Source organism: Rhinolophus sinicus, chromosome 5 (assembly GCF_057876585.1).
Source record: "Rhinolophus sinicus isolate RSI-liver-muscle chromosome 5, RSI-T2T, whole genome shotgun sequence".
Lineage (NCBI taxonomy): Eukaryota > Metazoa > Chordata > Mammalia > Chiroptera > Rhinolophidae > Rhinolophus > Rhinolophus sinicus.
In genome coordinates, this window is record NC_142505.1 from 48,893,707 (window position 1) to 48,913,935 (window position 20,229).

At 46.0% G+C, this 20,229-nt stretch overlaps 1 protein-coding gene across 3 annotated transcripts in view; it reads left to right on the forward strand.

Moving 5' to 3' along the window:
• Nucleotides 1-20,229, forward strand: part of CACNA2D3 (calcium voltage-gated channel auxiliary subunit alpha2delta 3) — an 837,281-nt gene continuing 817,052 nt past the window's right edge. For all 3 annotated transcript variants that reach the window (XR_002136724.3, XM_088798500.1, XM_088798501.1), the window contains exons 1-2: nt 1-266; nt 932-1,013. Coding sequence is in view for 2 of the 3 variants with exons in the window: in XM_088798500.1 (XP_088654626.1) it covers nt 145-266; nt 932-1,013 (204 nt within the window). In the remaining variant the exon portion in view is untranslated. The remainder of the gene's footprint in view (nt 267-931; nt 1,014-20,229) is intronic.

Consider the following 20,229-nt stretch of genomic DNA (forward strand, 5'->3'; position numbering starts at 1 on the left):
CTGCTCCCCAAGTGAGCCCGGCGCACGAGAGGCAGGCGGGGCGGCGCGGAGCAGGCAGTCCAGCGCGCTCGCCCACCGCCCGCTCCTTGCAGCTCCCGGCGGCCGCTCTTGTCGCCGCGGCCGGCGCGTCGGAGGGAGCCCAGCATGGCCCGGCAGGGCTCGCAGCGCCGCGCGTCCCGGGGGGCCTCGGCGCTCCTCGCCACCGCGTTTCTCTGCGCCGCGCTGGGGGACGTGGTGCGCTCGGAGCAGCAGATTCCACTCTCCGTGTAAGTGCTGGCTTCTGCGCTGCCCGGGGAGGGGATCCCGCCGCTCGCGCGACCCATTGTGCCCAAGTTTGGGCGCCTGCAGGTGCGGCTGGGCAGGACCTGCCGCGGGCGTCGGCCTCGCCCCTCGCACCTGCCTTCCAGCGGCTGAGTGGGGCGGTGAGGCTGCGGTGGGATCTTCTCGGGGTGGCGAGTGAGACCTGGAGAGGCTCATGTCAAGTGACAGCATCAACTTTGAAGCCTGTTTACCGAATCCAACTTCCACGGGCCGTTTATTTAACCCCCTCTTTGCTATCTCGCCATCTCACTTCTTTTTGGAGAGGGGGGATGGTGGATTTCTTCTTATTTGCCAGGTGATACCCATTTGGGGCGGGTAAGTTCCCAGGCAATTATTCAAATAAAACCCAGTGATGTTTTTAGTGAGCCTAAGGAGACTTTACGCATTTTGAACTATGTGACCTCCTCCCCTGGCGGCCCCCTCCCGCGCTGTGCTCTGCAGTTTGGTGCTGGCAGTTTCTACCAAGGCGCTTTTTCTTTCTTCTTCTTTTTTTTTTTTAAATCCAATGTTAATCGCCGGGCTTCTCCAGCCACAGCCCATGTGTGCGTGTGCGTGCGTGTTGGCTGTGACACGGGTGTTACATTTGTTCTTGTGCCCTTTCTCCCTGTAGGGTGAAGCTCTGGGCCTCGGCTTTTGGTGGGGAGATAAAATCCATTGCTGCTAAGTACTCGGGCTCCCAGCTTCTGCAAAAGGTAAGGTTTCTGTGGTTGCAGGAGACGAGGGCTTTTCCAGCACAGAAAATGGAGGCAGATTTAGTTTTCCAAACAAACGTGAACACCCAGCAGCATTAGTTATCGGAGGTGTCTCTGATCCCACGGTTTCTTGGCAATGTACTGTGCAGTGACTTCTCCCGACCAACCGGTTATTTTTAGATGACACTTGATTCTAAACACAAAGAAAAGCAGGATACTCAATGGCACTGTCCTGGCTGGGGCTCTGAAAACTGAGTGTTTCTGTGCGGCTCTCCTCTCAGTGTCGGTATAGCTGTTTCAGTGTGAGAGCAGATGCTCCTCTGGCAAAAACTGCAAACTTCATCCAAGAGGCAGAATCAATGCCTATTTTACGATGTCTTTCACCTTGCCTGCGTGAGGCTGGGGTTCAGTATATCACAGAAAGATGCTGCCCTATTGTTTGTCATCCCTGCAGTTGTACAATTCCATTATTCCCCAATCATCAAGACCCAGGGCTGGGATGCATTACATCATTACAGATAAGGAGAATGAATATGGTTATCTTTCCACTCAGCTGCACCGCCGGGTAATAACCTACGAGAGTCGTCCACAAACTTAAGAAATTGGTCTGCGTCCATATAATTCTGTAATGAGAATGGAGAATTGATTATTAGGCTCTTATCAGAAACGGCATCAATTTTAATTCAAACAGGCATCATTATGCTTAAAATTACATTATGAGATATACGGTCCTCTGCCCTCCTCTCCAAGAAGAAAAGAAAAAAGAAATGGGCTGGGGAGGAGAGATTAGAGGGGTTAAAAGAATTTCAGGTTAACGAATCAACAGGATTAATCCAGGTATTCTCTCAAAGATGGAAAATTCAGTTGGCCTTTAGGAGATAATTCTCTGAAAATGGGTACAAACAGCTTAAATTGTTAACTTTTAAGCATTTTTAAATGTGCTTTTTGGGCCAATGTAACATATGTGTTATTCATGCTGCCTGGTAACCAAGTACGTATTTTATTTATGGCATTCTGCTTCAGAGAGTAGCATTTTTGGGGACATTATATGAAACAGTTTCTCACATGAAATTTAAATATCATAATAAAACATCAGCCCACAGTAGAATGACGGAAGTTATTCTGGTTTAAAAATTGCCAGTAACCATATTCTTTGAAACTGTGCAGAGATTGTTTGCTGAACTCTGTTATTTGGGGGGAAGGAGTTCATTGAATTATAGGCAGTTGATAAAAACTTGGGGCTACGATGTGCCTTTATGGACGATGATAATTTACATACTCTGACCCACCTCTCAGTTTATACCATGTGTCCCCGAAAATAAGACCTAGCCGGACCATCAGCTGTAATGCATCTTTTGGAGCAAAATTAATATAAGATCCAGTATTATATTATATTACATTATAATATATTATATTACATTATATTATATGACTCAGTCTTATAGTAAAATGAGACTGGATCTTATATTAATTTCTGCTCTAAAAGACGCATTAGAGCTGATGGTCCAGCTAGGTCTTATTTTCAGGGAAACACAGTAGGAATTGACTCTTTCACTAGTATTCTTTTAATCTGGAGCAGTCTATACCCTGCTTTGGCATTTTGCCCACATGTCAGATGTTTTATGTGAAGAGTTCTGTACTATCGCATCGCCTGTGTATTTTCCCTATGCCTTTAAAGAAGAGAATATTTGTATAACTTTAAAGAAATATTTTCATCTGCATGTTGTAGTTTAGTTATAGCAACTCTGAAAGAATCCCTTCAGAGCCTGTGACTGTTTTCTTGGTTGTGCTTACATATCTTCTATCTCATATTTTGTAGGAGCACATGACATATGCTTTTCCTTCTCTCTGAAGTTAACACGCACATATACACACACATACATACACACACTCACATACTGCACAAAGCCCCATCAACCATATTATTGGCTGCTGTATAATAGCAAATTGGAAACAGCGCAAATGCTTCTCTTACCTTCTCATCAGCATCCTTTCTGATAGTGAATTCACAAGCGTAGCTTCGCTTTTGTCATGTTTGCAGCTTGACAATTGTGTAATTATTTCCAGCTGTTTATGGCTTTGTTGCCATTTCTTGCTGTTGCCTGGCATTTTGTAATCTGATGTGAGGGGAAGGTGAGCTGTTGTTTGGCATTAAATTCCAGGGTGGGTATCTGTTCTCGCACTTGGATTGCAGTCATCCACCGTGAGATAACCCATGGCTTTCACTTGCTAGGCAAGAACTTCCATGAATGATGGGCAGGGTGTGTCAGACAACTTGGGGAGCCCTTTTGCAAGTATCTTTTGGCCCTCTTGGTCTATTGCCCCCAAATATGACTGTATTTTAAAAATTAACAAAGAACATTGATTTAGAAAGTTCAGAGTATGAATGAGAAAAGATCTGAGGTACTCAGAGTGTGGGAGGCAGAACATCCTTTGGAAAAGCAAGGAGATGGTTGCCTTTCTCTTATTTATTTTCGAGGTTTTGGCCATTTACATGAGAAATTACTACTCTAAGTCAAAACCCTATGTATCCTTCCATCTCATCCTTAGCAATTAAGATACTCTCAAAGTAACTTAAGAAACTTGGTTGAAAAATGCGTTAACATTGTATTAAGGGGACTCCAAGGTGACAATACTATGTTGCATAATAGACTGTAATTATACTTTTAAGGCATGGACATTTAAACTTGAATTCCAGTTAAGTATGTATATTGTATGCCACTGTATAATTTTATGTACTCTATGTACTTTCTCTAATTGATGCTTCATGTTGCGATTGATGGAGTTAGTATGTTCATTTTTGGCATGGGAGTTTGATTTTTGCACCAAGGCATAAAGTTTACAAAGTAGTTATTATGAATATAAGTTAAATAATAATTGGCCATCTATTTTAAGGTGTTTGGAGACTTGGAAAACTGCCATTTTGGTAACAGGTTTTTATTAGGTAATTTACTTGGTGATAGCAGTATTATCACTTCATCAACATAAATACAAACATGAACCGATGTACCTCATTGTTGTGGCTTCTGAAAGGAGAATATTGCATCAGTTGTTTCTATGTTGAATAGCATGGCTTTTGCTACTTTAGCTTATGATAATATGTTAGGTATTCAATGCCAGACTTTCCCTATTTTTTTTTTCCTTCTTGTCTTTGCTGAGCTCAAGAATAGCAACCTAATAGTTCCTTAAAAAGAGGATATTTTTGATTTTTATAAAATGCAGTAGTCCATGTTTTAGCAAAGTTGTGTGTTGTCAATACAGAATGGAGGAATGTGGGATGTGGAGGTTTGAGCTGGAGTTCATCTTGAGAGGTTTTACAGTGGTAGTAGGAAAACGGGCCCCGGAAGGAGCGTGCTGATGAGCTGTGTGCCTGGATGCTGCCTTCCTTCACTGCTGATACTGCAGGGGTTTCGATTCACTTCACCCTTTAATTAACTTTCCTATTTGACATATTCATGCCAGGATTCAGCTGCCTCTATCTTGCTTCATTTTCTCCAAAGAATGCGCTTTGTTTGGGTTCTTTTGGGGAGGCATAGCTTCATTACCCCTCTAATTTGGGGATTCAGTGAGAAGCATTCTAGTAGGTGCAGTAACCTAGGCTTTTAAATTTGTGGGCTCTGCACCCCTAACATTCACTATAAAAGGCATTAAACTGGCGTGATTGTCATTTCATCCTCCTTAGGGACAATTGGGTAGGAGCTGGGGTTTTCATTCTGTTCAGTCCTGCATTCAGGGAATACATACATGTTCATGGGAATGAAAGGTTCCAATTAGATTTTACAGAATTGTGATGACAAATACAGCAGAAATACAGGTAGTGTGTGTCTCTGCCATTAATGCTGGAAAAGAATTGACATTTATTTTGGATGCCTCATGCAGCATTTCTTGGGATGCACAACCAGGTTTTTTTGTGTTATCAACTAGTTATTGAGAGAGCGGCCTTAATACATGAACTTGATGTCTCTTTCCACAGGACAGAGTCAGCAAAGTAAAAGGTTGGCTCTTTAAGCCATTTTGATAATTATGACTTTTTATCAATGTGGGAATCGATGGACTTTTGAATAATTAAATAGGAGGAGGCACTTGTCAGGAATTGGGTAGCAGTGCTATGCTGCCCTTAGGAAGCCTGACACTCCACAGATTGCTTTTACGGGGGAGGTGCTACTTAGCTGAACATTTTTGTTGAATAAACACAGTTATTTGTCATCCTGCAAGATTAGTGCATTCAACCTCTGCTGCCAATGCTTTCAGTCACAGTCCCACTTCAATCACTGGACTTTCCCCTGGCAGATTATTTTTAAAAGTCTTGAAATCTCGGAAATGACAATTTTCAATCTTTCAGGGCAGTTTATTGGTCTCGTTAGCCCAATCACCAGGGCATTAGCAGGTCAGGGTAACCAGTCAGCATTCAGTTCGTGCATCTTACTCACGCGTGTATCTAATTGCATTTGTAACCTCATGCATAGTCCCTTGCTGTCCAGAGAAAGTTCTTTTTGCATGGCTTTGCTCCGTTTTTGTCTGAGCCTCTTTTGTTCATTTCTTTTTCTCAACATTTCTTTTCTGCCAGGTATATTTCTGCTTTGCTTTTTCTCTCACCAAGAACTGCTGCAGCCTCTGTTGCTTAGATTTACAGCTGCTAGTCAGAATTAAGGGAAATGAAAACATAAGCACGGTTTTCTTGTCGGAGGCAAACTTCAGATTTTTATTCCAGTGTGGTTATTGTGATCAATTGCTATTGTGATCTCGAACTGGTTTATTTTTATTTTATCTTATTATAATACCACACCGCCTAATAATTACGAAATCTGTCAGGCATGGGCAAACACAACGAAGGTGTCCGGTTCGTGATCCAGGCATAGCTGTGCGTCAGCATCTGTGGCCCTGCCAAGTGTTTCATTGTCCTGCACTTTGAAGCACATACTCATGCAAGTGCAAGTTTGGGGTTGTAGCTTTTTTCCCTTTCAGATTTTTGATTGATCCTCACGTGCTGTTTAGTGCTCCCACTTACGCTGATCAATAAATGACGTGGTGTGATGGACTTACTTTAGGAAGCGCATGTTCCCAGAAGGATCCTTTGCTGCAGGTCTGTCATCAGTCCAGATTTACCACCAGATACCCACAAATGGGCTCTTCCTTTGTCCAAGTACACACCTCGGCGGTATTTATTTCAGGGATCCCCCCATCTTTTGCAGTCGTAGTGCTTGTTGAAATCAGCTCCCAAGTTGAGACCTGAAGCATCTTCCAGCAGATTGTGTGTTCCCTGGGACACTGTGATTTGACTTAGAGGTTTGCTATGGCTGAGAATGAGAATGAGAAAAAAGTGCAATAGATGTTTTAAATGCCAGACTGTGAATTAGCATATGAGATTCCCCCCTCCCCCCTTTCAATGTAATTTTTATACAAGAGACACTATGGCCTATGTTTCATCTCCAGTGACTGCAGTGATGCTTTTGTGTATCATTCAACGAGAGGAAAAGTTCCTCATCTCTGGCAACACTGATAGAATCTTCATCAGCCTCGCTTCTCCTTCAAGGGGAGAGCATGATGTAGAGGAAGGGGAGGGCACTTGACGTCCCTTGATCTTCCTGAGTATTTAGGGACCAGTCCCTGGAGGTGGTTGTTTCTGAAATGTAAAACCACAAGGTAGGACCCCTCAGTGACGGCTTCTGCCTGGGCCACACCTCCCTCATCCTTGGCAGATTAGGCATCTGCATAGCTGATGGGTTTTAGAGGATTTCTGTGTGAGTAGCTAGAAGAAAGTTATTTTACAAATACAACTTTGAAAAAGGTCAAGTATGTTTTCAACAAATGTTAAACATTTCTGTTTCCATTTGCTTTGGTCAATACCCACTGGGTGCTCATTCCAAGGCAGTTTAAACAAGGCATTACATTTATAAGGTGTATTACATTTATATGTGGCTTAGCTTCCTGCTTACCCCCAAATCAAGATTATGAAAATAACTCAGAAGCCAAACTATTAATGGGCATTTCAAGGCCAAATTGGAAAGGAGAGCATTATCTCCTGACAAGAAATAGATGGCTATTTCTTCACTTTGTGCACTTCCGAGTGTTTATCTTGGCACCTGATATTGGAAAACAGTACCCTCCCAGGGTCAAAAGAGCTGTTATCCATGTAAATGATCTGGACAGGCAAATCGGGCAGGGCTGTAAATGGCTGTGGGTTCACAGAACAGACCACTGGTTATCTGTTTTAGGAGAAGCGACTGCCAGTCGATATTCGGGGCTTGCACATGTCATTACCGTTATACTTATTAAGTTTATGTGTGCATGAGTATGCCAATAAAAATGGATGCTGCTCATCACAGAATGTGCCAGATGCTGCCTGCTGACAGGGAACACTGTTCTTGTTCTCTTGGGCTTCTAGAGAGAGTGGCCTGAGGGAGCAAGCCAGGGTGCTAGGAGAGAAACCAGTGACCGAGTCCGCCAGGTGTGGATTTGTCCAACATCTGAGATTTTGCAGGCAGCTGGAAGCTGAGGATCTGCTGAGACAGGACCAGCTACATAATTTGCAGGGCCCAGTGTGAAAGGAAAATATGGGACCTCTTGTTACAAATGATGAAGAATTTCAAGATGATAATGGCAGAGCGTTAAAACAAGCACAGGGCTCATTGGGCAGGGAGCAAAGCCCCTCTATGGGGAGGTCGTCCTCGTTTTGGCTTTCTTTTTTTTTCCTGCGGGGTTGGTCATCCTCTCAGCCTAATTTAATGTTCTGGCCACAGTCAGTCTAGGGGGCGTCCTTTGCCCATCTTTGTTTATTGTAATAGGTCCAGAGCTTGGAGCATTTTCAGAGACGCACATCTTTGGAGACGCAGTGTTGTTAAAAGGTCACTGGCCTAGGAGTGGTGGCATCTGTCTTATCTTTTCTGTAAGCTTTCCTGAGTGGCCTTGGGCAAGTTGCTTAATCAAATTGTAAAAACAGGTAGCATTCACTGGAAGTTTCTGCATTGCAGGTACTATGAGAAGTACTCTACATACGTCATCCCATTACATTTCCTCAGCAACCTAATGAGTCAGGGACTACCAGTCACCCCATTTTATGGATTTAGAAGCCGAGGCTTGCAGACGTTTAGCAGCCTCTCTAAGGTGACCACGCTGAGCTTCCAGAGTCTGCACACCTGGCTACGATGTTATCGTCTCTCATCTTTGTGTGACCTTTTTTGACCTCAGTTCCTGTTTGAAAAAAAAAAAGTGAATAATACCGGTGTTGTTTTACCTCATGGGTGTTTGAGAGGATTAAATGAGATAACATCTGGGAAATTACCTCAGAAACAATTAAAGCCTGGGATAACAGCTGAGAGGACATGGTTTGAAGTCAGAACCTGGATTTGAGTCCCAGATCTGCCATTTCCTAGTAGGGTCACCTTGTAGTTTAACATTTCTGAACCTGTACTCTCAAATGTGACAGGAGACCAATACCTTCTACCTTACAAACTGTGGTGAGGATCAAATGAAATAAAATATGCAAAGCATCTAGCACAGTGCCGGACGCGTAACAGCTTCCTGCCAGAGGGTTGTTGACATCATGATTGTTTGCAGGACAGATACCAACTCTTCAGATCACCTTCCTTGAGCACCTGTGCACCTTCACGTGGGCAGAGTGTACAAGCGAGTGCATGAAGGGATGAGTGAGTGACGCGTGCTGCCATGTGGGAAGGGGATCCCACCTGCAACCTGACAGGGAGGCGGCGGCAGTGGACAGTCTCTGCCCAGAGGCTCACTCTTCTCCTTGAGGTCGGCTCCCTTCTCCCTGAGGCTTGGGGAGACCCCCAGAGGAACTCCTCACACGAGGTCTTGTTACCTCCACCCTGGCTCGCTCTGCTACGTAGGCGGTGCGCCAGGCTGAGGAATGACTGTGTCTGCTGCACTGCCCAGAATGAGAGCCCAGAGCCCCCCAAATTTCCTCAGTCTAAGAGTGCATCCAGAAGCCCCTGCGGACATACATGAATCCAAATGGTCTCTTAGACAGTGTTCTAGGCAGTTTTTTCTGTGAGACGTCTTCTAGCTAGGCTTTGGAAGACTCCCGACTTCTCCCAACCACTTCCTGGTGCTAGAGGCCAGCTGGGGATGAGGCACCTCACTGGGGCAGGGTGGTCTTACCTCCAGTCCAGGGGCAGGGAGGTGCAACAATGCATGGGGACTGCCATCTGTCACCGAGTCTCAGGAGACACTGACAGGCATCCCGTGTTCCTTGGCTCCTCCCGCGGGCTCTGCCTGCCTCCTCTTCAGAGCCTCCTTGGCATGTTCTGTTGTGTTTTGGCCTTTGAGCATCTGCGGCCCTCTGCTGATCTCCTTAAAGATGCTGAACAAGTGATACTTGCCACCCTCTCTGTGTAAACAGAGGCACCAACACTTTGAAATCATGAAGGGGGATGCTACTGTAGTTGTGTAACTTTTAAAAATTATTTATGCATAAAGCCACTATAGTCAGCACCGGAAGTCAAGAAGAAGTCAGTGATGAAAGTAAATGTGGTTCCACTTGGGCCAAATAGTTTGGGACACCACTTTCATCTCCCTTGCTTATTGACATAATAGAGCTAATAATGAAAGCCCCTGTGTCATAGGGCTTTGGGAAGATTAAATGATATAACACATATAAAGTAGTTTAGACTATGTGGCACATGGGAAGCTTTAGATCTCTGGCCACTCTCTCATTTATAGAGTCCCGTTTCATTATTAATGAAGAGAAAGAGAGACACCTGGAATTTTAGTCACTTTGATCCTGTGATGAGTTCATCAAATTAAGGCAATGTATATCACACACATTTCGTGTGACAGGGGCACCAGGCAAACAAAAACATTCATTATGTCCCTGAGGAGGTGAATTTCTTTTGCTTTCTTTTCCCACATTTTCCTCATCCTGTCCCTTGTACAGTGAAGGTGGGCAGTTGTGGGATTCCAGTTTGTTCTTGCTATAACATTGTACTGTAATTTGCAAAGCAAGGTGAGCGTCAGAAACACCGGGCAGGCATTTGGCTCTTTGTCTCTGCACCATCCATAATGGCTTTTCCATTGTGCTTCACTGAGGCAGAGGCGGAAAAATATTGTTAAAAGAAAAATAGGTGTGGGAGGCAGTAAATCCATTGGAGGTGGGTAGTCTTTGGCCACGTGTCGTAACATACAGCTTCACTCTTAGCTTCCTACCAGTTTCCATTATCAGTGAAATTTCTATTAGCACAACATGATCACATCATGTGCAAACAGCTCAGTGGGCATAGGTTTTTGCCCCACAGACATAAATGATAGTCGTTTGGCGTCGTGGATGGTAACGCTGAAGTTTGACTGTTCTTTCCTCTCCGTTCTGGCCTGGGCTTCTGTCAGAATGCTATGCTTTTGCACACAGGCTCAGAGGGCACACTTTAAGGGGATCACTGTCAGACACTCGTTACAAGGTGTGCAAACGTGTTTTAATACACACGACTGTTTCGCTTTGTTAATAAAAACTGGCAACTACTTTAAAAGCTCGGTCTGTGGCCAACTTGGAGTGTTTCAGAACATCAGAAGTCATCTAGTCACCCTGAAACAAGGTGTAATCCTCTCAGGAAAGGGCTCACAGCTCACTAACCTGTTCCAAAAAAATCCCCCAACCATACATATTTCCCAGAACAGGAATTTCAGAATTACAGACTTATGCTGGGTTTTATACTTCAACAGCAAGATTTTCAGTGTTTTTTTTTTTGCATGAAACAAATGCCCTATGAATTATAGGAAGAGCCTATATAGAGTTAGAAAGAAATTAGAGAATTACTGATTTTAAAAATCTTTAAAGAGGGGTGGTTGGTCTTGGGAAGGCAGAGCATAGAGGTGAGAGTCTGGATATGAGTCAGACTAGTCCGGTTTGGAATCTGATGCTGCCACTCCGCATCTGACCCCGACAAGTCGGTCGCTGAACCTGTGTTCTTACCTGTCAAATGGGCGCAATGGTACTGACTTCTAGGGTGGAGCTGAGAGGTATGAGTGAGAAGCTGCACACAGGACACTTAGCTGTAAGTAGCTCATAGGAAGTGTTTAGATAAGGTGGGCTGTTGTTATTGTTGCCATTATTATTAATTATTCTTATTCCCCAGGAGCTGCTCCCACATACCAGGGCATGTTGGCTGCTGAACACAGCAGTTTGTCCACTTGGGGGAGAGTTACTGTCAGGCCATCTGGAGGCCTTATTTGGACACCTCCACTAAAGCTGCCCATCACTGAGCCCTACTGCTTCTTAGGCAGTAACCCTAATAATGATACAGGTGCTTTATTAGCATTTAATTTCATTTAATTCCTTACACCCACTCCTGAGCTTGGTTCTATCATCATCTCCATTTTAGAGGTATAAAAACTGAGACGGAGAGTGAGACTCTGCCCAGGCTGTACAGCTCCAGGTGGCAGAGGCCAGCTTGGAGCCTGGGTGGCATGAATCCTGGTCACATGCCTGGGGTGGAGTGGGGTCTGAGCAAGGGCATCTCGGTATTTCCCAGCATCAGCATTTTTCCTGCGCTTCCATCACAGCCTGGTGTCGGCTCACGGGGGTGGTTGTGGGAAACGTCTTCATGCCCTTAATCCTTTCCCCAGCGGAATACTTATTCTTGTTTGGGTGCATTGCCATATGTTTTCATAATACAGCATTAAAAAGGGCAATAGCTGAACTGAGGGAAGGGCCCAGTAAGTCCACTAGCTTTTAATGGTTCTCCCTTTTTTTATAATAAAATGATGCTGTTGGTCTTTTGATTTCCTTTACAGGTCAGCTAGTCCTCCCCTTATTAGGTCTGACTCTTAAGAAACCTTTCTGACAGTCTCATTGAATTTGGTTAAAGTTCCCTTTGTGTATGCCCCATTATGACATGTGAAAGGTTGTGTGGAAGCGCCAGATTGGGCTCTGGGACCTTGGGACAAGACAGATGTGGCTTTCAGATGTAGCTTGGCCTTTCTTCAGCCAGGCCTCATGTTCCTTATCTGTAAAATGGGGTTATGGTGAGGATTAGCTATGTTGGCATGTAATAGTCTTAGCACAGAACTGGATATCTGGGAAGTGCCAGTAAATTTTAGTTCCTCTGTCTTTGTTATCCCCATTTTTTTGTCTCTCTGTTCTGGATGTTTCATGGTGCTTATTTTATTTTCCCCTTGGGGAAGTCACGGTTCTGCTTTTCCGTATGATTGTCAGCTAGCTTGAAGGGCATAGCTCTTGGACCTGCTAGGGTCAGTTTTATCTTGCCTGGAATGAGTCTGGCGGATCCGGTGGTGCCCTTGGCAGGTCTGGGGATGTGCGATATCCTGAGGACCCCTTATCTCTTTCAGTGGGGTGTGTTGACAAGGAGGCAGGTAAACTAGACCTTAAATTCCCTGAGAGCAGGCTTGTTCTTTCGGAGAGGGCCCCCTTTGGCACTTAGCACAGAACTATCTTTGGGGTGGGCTTTAGGGTTGTTGCAGATGCATGAATGAACAGATAAGCAAAGGAAGGGCCTAGCTGAGCCCTTTTCCTGGTGCTCACAGGCTGGTGATGAGAGTACGGATGCTGTTGAGCACAGGCCAAGAGCTAGGTCCTTCACATCCCTTTCTTCATTTATTCCCCAACACTGGGCCTTACGAGTCCCTAGCATTAGGCGTGGGTGCTGCAAGAAGTAGGGGACTGCCTCCCATCTACAGCAATCCAGCTCTGAAGCCCTGCAGGCAGGTCCCTCGCCCATAGCCTCTCGGTGCCAGCAGGGACTGCCAGACAGCCGAGCCAGCTGGTCCTCACTTCCCTCAGCCTGCGACCCCCTCCTTACCCTTGGGAGCACCCCAGCCCATCTTGGTCAGCACCCTGTAAACATGGCCGAGTTTCCCCAGAAGCCTTAGAGGTCCTGTTGCTTCCGCAGTGCCAAGCCGAGCAGCTGCCGCGGGAGCACCGCAGTGCCGGGCGGGAGCACCGCAGTGCCGGGCGGGTGCACGAGGAGCACCAAGCGAGACTGATGGGGCCGCGCAGCCGCCACCATCAACCTGGGGAGGCAACTCGGCAAAGGCAATTAGGAGGCTGCTGCAGCTAATTCCAAGGAGCGCTGGAACGCTACATTGCCAGTGGCATTAGGGAGAAATGGGGATTTTAATTTCTACCCCTTCACCTTCACGTGGGGTAGTTACCTGGCCTTCTCTGAGGGCCCACCAGCATCAAGATGTTACACGGTGTTTTCGAAGCATGACTTCACCTTCTCAGTGCAGCTTGCTTTTCTTTCATATTTGTTTGTTTATTTATTTATTTTTTACACCACTGGAGCTGGGGTTCTGCATCTGTGCATTGCAGGCAATTGGAGCTGATTCTCTGTCCGCTGCATGTACCTGCAGCATCCACGGAGTGGAGCTACCCACTTCTGGACGCCATCCCGGCTGCGCCCTACATGGCTGGGTCCAGCACCTCTGTGTGGGAGGAAACCTCGTGAGAGGCCATAAATCGAGTTGGGGTTATTTGCATTTGCACCCTGCAGGTGCAATTGCCCGCTGTCTTCCGCAGGCCTGGCCTTGGGATGTGCCGCAAGTCTGCAGCGGCCCCTCCGAGATGAGGGGGAGCAGCTGGCTGGGAAGTGGGAATTAAATTATATGGATTTAATTGGGGGCAGTTTTGCCAAAATATGTTTATTAGCTCCAACCACTTACATCCCCCAGTATCAGGCCCACCAGGATATTGCATTTTGAGACTTTCGGAGGAATCTTGAGTCCAGCTCCTCCCTGGGACATTACGCTCTGGATGCCCTGAGGCTCCCAGGATGATTTTTGCTGTGGGGAGCGTCCTGTGTCATATCACACTCAGAATTCACCGTGTGGTCGCGCAGCAACCGGAATCTGATGCCTGCCTTCTACCTTCCTGCTGAGCCCGACTGCTCACTCAGAAGGGGATGAGAGGACTTCTGAGCTGGAGCAGATCTTGAGAACCAGACCCTTTACCTGTGGGTGCTTGGGGCCCAGTGGCAGTCCCCAGGTGTCACAATAAATCAGGAATGTCAGCCCTGGGCTTGTGCGTTGAGCAAGCAGAGGGATGGAAGGCACCATGCCACGCAGAGGACTTCTAGAGGACAGAGAGAGGCAGCCTCTAGCCCCATGCCCCTCTGCTCCCTGCCCCATGCCTCTCATAGCTGCCTTGCTGGACTGCACAGGAGACTTGCTCCACTCGCCTCGCACAAGGGCGTTTTTGCAGACTTCCCTCAGATTAATTCACTTTGAAGTGAAGCGACTTTCACCTCAAGAAAATGTTCCCCAATGTATCTCTTTTTTAACAGCCAAAATATTGTGTCCCAGGGTGTCATCAGTGAACATTCCCCCCCATTAACACGATCTGCATAAGTGAAGCGAATAGGAGATAGAGCAATTAGTCAAGCGTTTATTCAATGCTGATAAACCCATCTGGAAACTTGAGGCCTCAGACCTTCTCCTTTTTCACAATAGAGCATCAAATGACCAAATGCTTCACTTGGGGCAGAATAGCATGATATGGGAAAATCTTCAGCTGTTGTGATAGGCTTACAAGAGCACACTTGCTTTTAACCTAATGTTGGAAATGTTTTCTTCCCTCCCTCCTTTCCTTCCTGCTTCAGCAGACACCCATTGAATACTCAGTGAAGCATGCAGAGCTGTGGTGGGTGCCACCTTTCACCCCTCACCCTGAATGCTTCAGTGACCACACATTGCTCACGCCCCCCCTCCCCCACCAGGCTGTGTCCCCTTCTCCCTCGGACCATGCCATTCTCACCATCTACCCTGCCCACCCTGCTTGTTGCCTGGTCTGACTTCCAAGCCCTGACTCTAGAGAATGTCAGACTTTATCATCAGAAATATCACTTGTGGAGCTCGTTAAAATGAATTATTCCGGGGCCCCACTCCCAGAGATTCAGACTCAGTCAACGTAACCCAGGGCCCAGGAACCTGTATTTCAGTGAACTTCTGCGGCGATTCTGACATTGGTGGTCTAGGGACCATGCTTTGAGAAATGTTGCTGATATCACTGCTAGGAAGGTTGCTGGCTTCCCCTAAAGAGACTCCATCATTCTCTCTCTCTTCTGCTGGGAGGAAGTGTGCACGTCTCCCTACTGTGGTTTGCTTAAGTATCTGTGTGTGTGTGAAGTCTGTGCTGTCCTGGGCCAGAGGTTGTGGCAGGGCCCGTGGACCCAGCCTGAAGCTGGCACTGGGTTCAGCCTTCCTCGATGTGCATGGTGTGAATGGAGCTTTTCTTCTGCCATAAAAATGGGAACTTTGGAACAAGTCAGGCAGTTTATCTTTTAAGTCAGAAGTACCCAGGAGCATGTCTGATTGTTGAAGCAGTTTATTTAGAAATCACTGAGCAGAGTTGAAATGGTCATTCTCCAATTGTGAGATGGAGAGGAATTTGTTGACCTGTCACTGATGGCTTTTCTTCTTACCAAATAGGTTACAGGGACCTATGGTTACCAACTCTTTAGCAGAAAATCGTTTGGTGAACATCATTATGAGTGATGCCGTCTGCTTCCCATAAAAGGCTGCTCCTCGTCTCCCTGCTACAAGAATTGTACCCCCACCCCCCACCCCGGGGACCTTTTGGGCACAAAACTGTATTTTTTCGAAGTCAGCAGTTTTCAAACTTTTTGACCATGACCCCACAGTAAAAAATACATGCTTCACTGCAACCCATTGCGCACAATTTACCATGTGACACACAAGTTTTATAAAGCATTACTTAGCCTTATTCTCTGAGTGCAGTCTGGTCTGTTCTATTCGACTGTATTCTATTCTATTCTATTCTATTCTATTCTATTCTATTCTATTCTATTCTATTCTATTCTATTCTCTTTAGAAGGCTGGCTTTGAGCAGTAAATTGATCTCACAATCTAGTAAATGTGTTAAGAAAAAAAGTGCTCTAAAATGTTACTAGGGTAGATTATAGGTTAGTTCAATTTTATTCTGGGCGCTGCAACATTGATTTTTTGAGACTAAAGCTGTGTTTTCCCCAATAATAACAGTAGATGGTGATAGCTAACGTTTATCAGCCAGTCACAATCTAAGCTCTCTATATAAATTTTGTTTCACCTTTTCAAGAATCCCATGAAGTAGGTGCTGTGATGGTCCCATTTTGTAGATGAGGACACTTAGGTTCAGGGAGGTGATGTGACTTACCCAAAGTCACATACCTAATAAATGGTGACATTGGTTCTTGAACTCAGGGCTATCTGACTGTGACCCTGTACTCTTACCTGTGTTTGTATTTGCCTCTTTCTGTCAACAGCAGCCATCTTAGTTGGTCCCAAGTGTTAACACTTGGCTGCATGTGGAAAGCCCAGTTAGAGGCAATCTGGGGAGCAGTGGGAGGAAGTATGAGAGAAAGGGAGGAGAGTGAAAGAGGGAACTTTGGGAAGCATAGGGTGAGCAGTGGTCTTCAAAACACCCGATATTTGGCACTTACGGAATTTACAGAGAGTTTTTGCATCTATGTTATATTGGTCACCTCCTTTTAGTGCGTCCACTGTGTCTGGTGTTTGGTATTGTACCTGCTGGGCAGTTATTTGTTTTCTCCTCTCCTTCTCTGACCTGGGTCATCTTTCTGAGGCCAGGAACAATGCCTGGTTCGGTTCTTATTGGCATGCCCAGGACCTGGCCCGCAGAGATGCCTCATGAGTGTTTGGTGAATGAGCGAGTGCGTGAAGAGATCCTTTCATTTAATGCTCACAGCTAGCCCAGGAGTAGTATTCCATGTTTGTGTTGCATTTGAGGAAAACTGGGCCCAAGATGACAAAGCTAGTGATGGAAGAGCCAGATGGAGGAACACCACCCCCAGATGCGAATATGACTGTTATATTCCTATGTGTTTGTTTTTTGAAGATTAATTTGGTGATCCCACCTTCTCTCAAGAATTTATTTTTCCACATCTGGATCTGGGTTTGCTGAGCTTGATTTCCTGGATTTTATTTTGTTTTTTGGTTGTTTGGGCATGATATGGCTGGACTGGGGGCCACAAGGCTAGAGAGGGCAGGCTCCTGCCTGGGAGTCCGGGGTCCACATCCTGTCTCTGGCTCCGACACTGCTTTTCCCTGGGCCTACACCCCACAGAACTCCCAGGTCCCTCAGTGCTGAGACCCAGCATGGTCCAGAAGATGGCAGATCCTGCCTCATTTCCTGTCGGTCCCACTATGAGACGGGTGGCACTTTTTCCATTTAGTGCCAGTGTCCATCCCTCTTCCCAGTATCTGTTGCCCTGCCTCTGTCCACACCGGGCACCTGCTCCCGGAACCAGGTGCCGGGAGTAGAGGGAGGAATGCAGATACTACGGGGCCTTCCTCATGAATCTGGTAGGGGCAATGACTCACATAGAGCAAACACTGTGGGAGGCAAGGCAGACTTAGCTAAATGGCCAAGAGAAAACAGGGTAGCACCATTGTTGGAGGAGGCAGAAGTGACATCCCATCTCGGTAAGTTCCCCTTTACATTTTTGGCTGACGTTATTTCCTGGGAATCTTTGTACCACAGGCTTGTTCTTAAGTTATGTCAGGGAATGGAGTCATCTTCGAATATAAAAGGCAAAAATAAAAGGGACTAAAATACTTGACATGTGATGAAGTTCTGTGATATTTTAGACAGCGAGTAAATTGGTATTTATATAACCTGATATATTCATTTCCCCTGATCCACCCTTCCTTGAATGTTGACTTAATAACATCCCTGACTAAATCATGTTAATTGCTTTAAACTGCCAAATTAAAAAAAAAAAAAAGCCAGCATTCATTCAACAAATGTGCTGTGTTCTTTTCCGGCTGGAGCCAGGAAAGAGCTCAAGTCTCTTGGGGGAGGTGGAACTCAGGAAAGGGGACTTGCACACCCCAGGAACACTAGCTGTTTGGAACAGACATAAGCAGTGGAGCTGAGGGTTAAGACCATGGCACTGCAAGCTGGCCGTGGGTTCGAATCCTGGCTCCACTTCTGAGTGGTATAACTAGCTACTTAGCTACTTAGCTTCTTATTTAACATTTTCCTTCTACTTCAGTGATCTCTAGCTCATTGGACTGTTTGAAGATGAAATTAGATCATGAATATGGAATTCAGCTCAGTATCCGGCAGTCATAGGAATTCAATGAATGGCAGCAACCATCTTAATTCTTACCATCGTTGAGTTATGCATCCACCCTTCAGGTTCAGTGGTATTGCCTTAGCCAGAAGACGTCAGCCCCCCAGAGCAAGATCTTTGGCTTGCTCCTTGCTTTATTTTTGGCTCCTGTAAGAGGCTCTGCCAGTAAATGTTCATGGCATAAACGAACGTGTGAGTGCAGCAATGAATGAACTTTAGAGGCTGAGAAAACTGAGGCTGAGAGAAGTCGGCCAGATCGTAAAGGACAAAACAGAGATGCACGCCAGTTCTTCTCTGTCCTCAGCCACAGCCATCAGCTAATGGGGGCTTGTTGGCTCCTCTCGTTGGTGTTACCTAAGTTCCTGGGAAGAACACCATCTGTCCCCTGTGATCTGAAAGTGAAATGTGTGTGTGTGTGTTGCTGGACCACGGGCCACAAGGCTAGAGAGGGCAGGCTCCTGCCTGGGAGTCCGGGGTCCACATCCTGGCTCTGGCTCCGACATTGCTTCTCCCTGGGCCGGCACTCCACACAGCTCCCAGGTCCCTCACGCGTACATGTGTGTACTTTCCAAGATGGCATCCCGAGAATGTGGGTCATGTTAGATGTAGCCTTATGGTTGTTTGGGAACTAATGATTTGGTCAATTTTCATTTTGGGGTAGAATGACAGACTGGTAAACTTTCTTTTGGAAAAAGCTCCCTAAAAGCTCTTATGTTCTCAATTAACTGCAAAGTCCCACCAGGATGTTGAAATATCCCATCCTCATCAAGGCTCTGTTCAAGGTGCTTTTTCTGGGACTTGGTGAATGAGAGCTTTTCCCACTAAGCTACATGTGCATGTGTCATCTTTCTCTTGTGCGTTGCAATGGTGATTTAAACCTCCTGGCTCACTGCAAAGCCCCTTAGACTCCAGTTGCAATGGGCTGAGGAGCCTCGCTGTTTATCCTCTTTTTCTCAGGTTTGTTTTGTGGGTGAGGCTGCTGGGGTAAGTCAGGAAGACAAGGGGTGGCAGAGGGGCTGAAGTATGAAGAGGAGCACTTTCTGTTCTCTTTTAAAAAGTCCTTGAATTAAGCCCTTGAATAGTGTAGTGTAGACTTGAGAGACGCTGGCTAGTAATACTTTGCTTCTTGTGTAGCAGGTTTTAGTCCAGGATGTCAAAATATAGCAATAACACATTTCTTTTCCATTTCTCCATTTTGTGTGGAGGAAGGAGGTGGAGAACATCTCCAGAGGGAATATCATTGCCTCAGACGTTGGCTGGTCCCTGGCAGGAGCATGAGAAAACGGTGTAAATTTTGTAATTTCTTTCATTCATTCATTCATTCATTCATTCATTCATTCATTCATCATTCAACAAACATTTTTGTATCTTGCTGCTCTGTCTCAGGTGTTGTGCTGGCTTTGCGGTACACAGACAAGCAAAATAACACACTCCACGGCTTCATGGAGTTTGCAACCTAGAGCAAGAATCAGGCATTTCTCCAAGAATTAGACTTAGTTATGCAAGTCTCCCTGTGGTGACCTGCTCTGGCACGGGGTCACAGGAGGCTTTGCAGAGGTGATGAGCTTCAGCTGAGACCCAGGGGATGGCAGGAGTTAATGTGACAGAGAGCTGGAAGAAGAGACCCTGGGTCCTTTGTGATGCTTCCTCACTCATCGTGGCCCAACTCCACCCTCACTACCCCACCTGGGACCATTCTTCAGCTCCTTGCATGAGTTCTGGGTCCCAAAACTCACACTTTCTTCTCAGCCTTTGCTTCTCTTGTGCCCACTGCCCTAAACTCCCCCCCCCCACCCCCCGTCTCTACAGATGCCTGTAGAATTTTCAGTCTTCACACCGAGTTCTCAGCAAACTGCTTTGAGCTTCTACTAGGCTGGTGCTCAGTGCTGGGCCCTCAGTTACTGTTGCCTTTGGGAAGCCTTCTCCAATTTCTGTCATCTTTTCCCTTTTGTACCTCCCTCACGGTCCTCATCGCCGACCTCGGTGTCTAATTACTCTCATTAGGTCTTCTCCTCAGCCGCACAAGCTTTTTGAAGCCATCCTGTCTTTCTCGTTTTTGTTTTCTGGATGATGATGTTGGTGATGGCAACGACGATGACAACAGCAACACACTGGTGTGCGTTGAACATTTATTACGGGCCAGACAGCGTTCAAAA